Source organism: Triticum urartu, chromosome 3 (genome assembly GCF_003073215.2).
Source record: "Triticum urartu cultivar G1812 chromosome 3, Tu2.1, whole genome shotgun sequence".
Lineage (NCBI taxonomy): Eukaryota > Viridiplantae > Streptophyta > Magnoliopsida > Poales > Poaceae > Triticum > Triticum urartu.
Window position 1 is genome coordinate 11,723,714 of NC_053024.1, and position 6,600 is coordinate 11,730,313.

The window sequence follows — 6,600 nt, forward strand, 5'->3', positions numbered from 1 at the left end:
TTCTAGCACGAGGCACCTCGGTCCTCCTCCATGACGTTTGGCCTGCCACCGGTTGCAGCAAAAAAGGGGGGAAAAGAGGAGGAGGAGGAGAAAGGAAGTGAGGGAGAAGGAAGAAGGGGGAGGTGGGAACACGAGCGAGGCTGCAACCATGGTTGGTGGGGACTTCGATCTTCCAAGCTACATCCATGGCCGATGGCTGCAACGGGGGAGGCGTGAGATGCGTTCGTTATAGGGCGAGATCAGCGCGAGGTTGAATAAAGCAGAGAGGAATAGCGTGGGTGGCCCCGTGTCTACGTGTCGCCTGGTGGGTGGCTGGGGCCAAGCTCGCGTGGACGCGTCCGGCCCAAAGTTCGGCCGGCGCACCGCACCCAATCATTTTCCTTTCAAATTTGTTACTCTCCGTTAGGCTTTGTTCGGTTACACCCAGTCTCAAGGGGATTGGAGGGGATCTGGGGGGGGGGGGGGGGACCCCTTCAAATCCGAGCCAACCGAATGCAGCCTTAGGGGGCCTGTTTTACGAGGGCTATGCAATCGCTCGGTCCGCACACCCCTGTGGACAACACTGAAGATCAACATTACATTGGTGCAATTAAGATGCAAGTAGCGGATTGCATTCTGAAACACCTAAGAGGAAGGGGTATCGGTTAATCTGAGCCCTCGATGTGTTAAAGGGGGGTGGACCGAAGCAGATATACGGTTATGTTCTACTCCCTCCATTCCTAAATACAAATTTTTGTAGAGATTTGACTACATACAGATGCAAATAGACATAATTTAGAGTGTAGGTTCACTCATTTTCCTCCGTATGTAGTCCATATTGAAATCTCTAAAAGGATTTATATTTAGGAATGGATGGAGTACTTTGGAGAGCAGAACCATCTTACTCGGTAGCTTTACACCAACTAGTGTTTTCCAATTAAACCCCATTTCTTTTGCAGCGTACTCTATGATTTTTGGAAGTGAATAGTTGTGATGGGGAAGTTCATTTCTTCACTTCACCATATGGCACCGCCCTTTGCAGATGATTTATTTGTGCGTGTGGGGGGCCTTTGCAGATGAATTGGCTGTAGGTGTAGCAAAACTTGTAACCCATGAGCACTATATAAAGGGTACATAAATGGTCTTCTGCCACTGTCCGGAAATGCATGCTTAATATGCTCTCTAACCTGCTTTAGGACATCTTGGTCTATTATTGGTAGATGAGCATGACCATGCATGTTCTGCGCCAATTCGATGAGCACTATATATATGTAGATTCTTTTTTCTGAAATAGATATTGTACTGATGTATCACAATGACAAATATACACCCAGCCGTTATATATGTTGATAGGTAAATGATTACTCTACGATAGTATCTCTCCTGATGACTCTATAGAGAGAGAGAGAGAGAGAGAGAGAGAGGAAATAAAGCAAAAAGGAGTATGTAATTGTTGTAGAACAAAAATGTGCATGATTATCACAACACAACCAGGATCACAAAATATCATATACCCGCAACTACTCAGTCTAGTGAGTGGTGCTGAGAGCACATGGCAATTTGATTTGCTGCTACTGGAACTCTTCACACCCCTCGACGCCGAGCTTTGCGAAGGCTGCCACGAGGCTCGGTGCCACGTTGGTGAGTGCAAGCCTTAACCCAGTGGAGCACGGGTGCTTCCTAGTCGCTTCAGTGGCATGGGCATCGTCGACAACATTTTCCTGCAGCCACGCGTTGCATGTCCTGAGCACAAACCTTCCCCGACGGCGGAAGTGTTCCTTGACGAATTTCTCAAATCCCCGAGGTGGCCGACAAAGAAGGTGTTGCATAGTCCGAAGGGTTAGTAGGTAAGCATTCTCATTGTAGGGTAGCGCATTGCGGTGGCCCTCTGGTTTGCCAACCAATGTCTCATAGCCGGCCTCATTGTAGTATGGTTGGTCATTAAGGACGAGGCCCTGGATGGAGACAACGACTTGGAGCAGGCTTGAAGTTGTCGGCGACCATACCTCAGTGTCCTCGCCACCGAATGTGTTTAGCAGGCTAAGGCACACTGTACCACACTCATAGAGGTTGGGATTGAGGCGTAGGCCAAAGGAGTGGTAGTACACTTGCGGTGGGGCATCCGGGTACGATGGAGGTAGCTGCAAATCGAAGAAGAAGAGGCCGTGATGGTATGGTGTCCCACTCGCGCCCACCATCACCACCCGAAGTAGATCCATGCGGTCCTCGAACGCTCGGACGTAAATGGTTTCTGCACATTAAATAGTTGTGTATTAAATTTTGTAGACACATGGACCCATGTGTATTTTGAGGTGCGCTCACATACCTGGTAAGCCGTTCTCCAGAATTTTCCATTCTTTTTGCACTGTTTTGGCCCAACTCTTCCCACGACTAGCGCCCTGCATTTCCTGAAAAAGAGAGCATTCATTGAAGTTCAATATTCTGTAAAATTTGTCTTATTATGACTTGTAACATGTTGTATGGTCATTTACTTAATTTTAAGTCAAAGGGATTCAATTTTATTTTGCAGTAAAAAGTGAATGCCACAGTTAAGCTGCAGATGGATTCCAACGTTAGACAAACCATATTGTGCATGCAAACTTTCTTTACTCTAACCTTAACTACCTCCCGTTCTTCATCGTTTTCTCTAACAGAAATATAATTACCTTGTCCGTAGTGTCAAGGTAGTGGTGATCCAAAGGGCTAATCTGCAGTACATCAAAACATGGAAAGCAGAACGGTTCGTCGCAGAAACAGGTAGCATCTGCATCCTTCATTCCCTTGGCAAAACCATGGCTGGTCACATCTACGGCAGCATCGCTGGTCTCCATTGCGGCACCACCGATACTATCATCATTCGTGTGGGCGGGTAACTCTGAGCTTGGTAAGGACGACGACCAGGGCCACCAGTTCATCAAGTATCCTTTACCTCGAGCCACCACGTCGCTGGTCAATTGGAGGAAAGACTGGAATGAGAAACCTAAAAGGCTTGTCCTCGACATTGCCAGGTTGACATCATCGACATCGTTATTTAGATTCTGAAGATTGATTTCCTAAAATTAGATAACACATGAGGTGAATCCATCCATATAATAATTTATATCATAGTATAAAAAGTACTTTGGTGCCTGCGAGGAGAAACCAAAATAGTCCCCTCACCTCATTGTTTGTCGAAGTGGATAATGTTAGAAAGATAGATTAGATATATACCGTGTTGGCAGCAGCCGTTTCTTCAGGTGCATCATCGGTGCCATCATCCTCTACCCAGTCGCCCATTTCAAGCCATAGCTCCATGTAGTGCTTGTCCTTGACGACGGTGATCTCATGGGGCAATACCTACAGCATGCCCACACAAATCAAGAATGGCTAATGAGTTGTGTAGAGAATTGTAACATAGGAAGTAGTTGTAGTTGCCAGGAAAGGTATTAGAAGCTATCCACGTACCGTTGACATGCTACCATCACCCCACTTGACTTGGACGTGCCCATTAGGAAGTTCAACTACACGCCCCACCCACGAAAGATCAGCATCAACACCATTTTCCTTCTTCTTTCCCTGTAACAACGGTGTGCTTTCACCGTTGTTGGTTGATCCTGATGGTAGGAGACGAATGACTATATCTCCATAGTAAACAGAGTGGCTAGAGTCTATCTTTAGGTCGTAAGCACTGACGGTGTCATCGCACTCCACCTCCTTAACCTCGTCAGGGTGCCTTGTCGTCTTGAACCATGACACACAAACTGTCTGATCCTCATACTGCAAGCTCTTGACGATGCCCACGCGCTCCATTGGTCTAGTTCCAGGAGCAACATTGTCATTATTGACACCAGTAGTTGTCATGTCATTAGGATCACCAGTAGCGTCAACGGAAGCATTAATAGGAAGAGCGTTCGCGACAACATGCTGTCCCGGGAAGAACTCTTGCTCATTCACGATCCCAAAGGGGACGAGGGTTGCTGAAGGTCTGCCATGATGCCGTGTGCCATCCTGCCACAACACGTCAACGGTGGTGCAAGTGTTGGCGACGACCATGGGAAACTCCACCTCCACATGTCTCATGGCTTGCAGGTGCTTGCCCCATCTGTGTCCCTCAAAGCGGACCTTCCTTAGCTGCTTCCAATAAAACCTCACATCATTCTGCTTTGTGGGTGGTACCACCTGGGAGGTTGATGCTTCACACTCGTCTTGATTGTCTTGTGAACATGCACTGTATTGCTCCTCCTCCTCCTCCTCCTCCTCCTCCTCCTCCTCCTTATTATCATCATCATCATTGTGTTGATCAGGACCAGAAGTTGCATCCCCTTCGGTCGAACTAGTTTCAAGAAAAAAACAGCGGTCAGCAAGCCCCCAGCAGCAATTGTACGAGGCGCAGAAGAATGTTAGATCGTCTGGGTTCTGGTAGGCCGGAGGAGCGGATGCCTCCACTAGCTCCATGTCGGTGCCACAATGCATCGATGCAACCCAGTAGACGAGGACGCCAGACGTCTCCACCTTCATGATGGTTCCTATTTCTCGTTGAGGATGCCAATAGCCATTAAGCCACCGCGCCGCCTTGAAGACTGAACAACTATCCGACCCGGTGACGTGTTGCCCCTGGTGGAATCGACTGTTCATTTGGTGGCGATGCATCCTCACCATGGTGTAGCTGTCAGGCACTCTTTCTAGGTTCTTGGACACGGCCTCCGCGTCGGTGACCCTGCAGACTGCTCCATCCTGAAACAACACATCAATGTCGATATACACCTCCACGACCCGGCCGAGCCACGGACCGGACACGACAAAGTCCCCGAGGTTGAGGCTCCTGACTCGCCGCAGCCTAGATGGGGACACTCCCTTGATGATCTTGGTCGCCATGCCGTTGTTGTCGAGCTTGGCCAGGTTGAGCAGGGTGTTGACGCCGGTGACGACGCCGAGCTGGCCTTCCATGTCGGACGCGGACGCGACCACCTGTCCGGGGTACAGGTGGCTCCTGTCCATCACCTTGATGTCGCTGACGCTCTTACGCACAATACAGTCATCGATGCGCAGGAGCTTGAACTTGTCGACGGGGAGATAGACGTTGCCCACCTTGGCCTCCGGGAGAACGAGGCCACGGTCGAGGACCATGCGCCCGAAACTCACGAGGTCGAGACGGTAAATATTTGGAGATGGAGCCGCAGGGACGACGTCCATCGTAAGCGACTTTAATTTCCGGCGAGAGCACGCGCGCCGGAGGATTTGCTAGAGCTGATCGATCTCGCACACGACGGAACGGAAGCTGTACGTAGATATATCTATATAGTATATGCCCCTGTCCTGAGTTCTAGCCTAATACGGATGAGGCTTTTGTTCCTTTCTTTTTATACAATATAAAAGCAATAGTACAATTTTTTTTCTTTTGAAAAGGAAATATCATATAGGCGTCTCGGAAGCAAGCGTTGGTCTGATGGTCTCCTCGTTCCCCGATCAAAAATCCCAGCGCCCCACCCCAGGGCGACGTGCAGCACCATCTCATCGCAAGGTATAGAATGGGAGAGGGAGGTGGTCGTCCGTCGTCGCTTCATGGCTGCATGCGGCATGACAGCAACTCCGCGGCGACCCAAATGGTACGCACGTGTTGGTATGCGTCGAAACCAACCACAACCCAACTCGTTGACCTAAACCTAAAAAGCATCCACTCAGTGTATGTCCGGACATATTTCAGACCCAAATTTATGACCGGTTTGCCTTCACACGGACAAGGGATGGACACGCCGCGCGTCTGCTCGATGTCCGCCGTGGCCCCATCTGTCGGCCGCCCAACTGCTGCCCGCGGTCGTATTAAGCGCAACCACCTACCTCCGACCCGCTTGGCAGCGGGTAGAAGCACCGGGTCGCCGTCTTTTGCAAGCACAGGGGAGGGGGATCCCGTCCACATTTGGCCAAGCTTGCTTCCTCGCCAGCGACACCAAAACACTAGCCATGGGTTTCTTTGGCAAGAGCAAGGAGAAGCTTCACAACGGCGCCAGCTTGTCGAGCGCGCCTACTCCACCGCCTCCGCCGCCGGCTCATCCATTGGAATGTCGTGCTCCACTGGGCACGGGAGGAGGAGGAGGAGGAGCGCGCCCGTCGTGCAGCAGTGCAGCCTTAGGGCAGACGGCGGAGGAGGCGGCACGGGCGTGGGAAGCTGCATTCATGTGGGTTGGGCTGGCGCCAGAATTGATCGGCCTCACCTGTTCGGGGAGGATGATGACGCCTAGCGCAGCTGGTGCTAGGGCGCAATTTTTTAATTTAAATTTTCTTAATGTTAAAGTGGACTTTGGCATGCGATTAATGGCCATTTAATGCTTAATTAAGTTAAATTTGAACGTATGTCGTATGTATTCTTTTGGCGCGAAAAAAATGCATCGGGTCAGCTTGGTGTGCAAGGGCCTGACCCAAACGAAAAAGCGAACATAGCCGTCCACTGACCCACCCAAACGGACCAAAAGCGGATAAAATGTGCGTCCGTTTGGCTCAGCGTTGGAGTTTCTCTAAGGGCATCTCCAATTGTGACCTGCAAATTTCCTCCCGCACTCGTCCACAAATACGAATGCGGGAGGCCGCCATCCAACGCCGCGCGCATACATTTAAACCCAGGTTTCAACTAACCAGATAGAATTC

General features: G+C 50.1%; 1 protein-coding gene across 1 annotated transcript; it reads right to left on the reverse strand.

Moving 5' to 3' along the window:
* Positions 1-1,550: 1,550 nt before the first annotated feature.
* LOC125547635 (probable ubiquitin-conjugating enzyme E2 23) lies at positions 1,551-5,151 on the reverse strand. Its single transcript, XM_048711451.1, has 6 exons — positions 4,675-5,151; positions 3,424-4,572; positions 3,190-3,315; positions 2,646-3,032; positions 2,306-2,387; positions 1,551-2,230 (listed from the first exon to the last, which is right to left on the reverse strand). Exons 1-6 carry the CDS (start codon positions 5,149-5,151, stop codon positions 1,551-1,553), a joined length of 2,901 nt encoding a protein of 966 aa, XP_048567408.1.
* Positions 5,152-6,600: the final 1,449 nt, after the last annotated feature.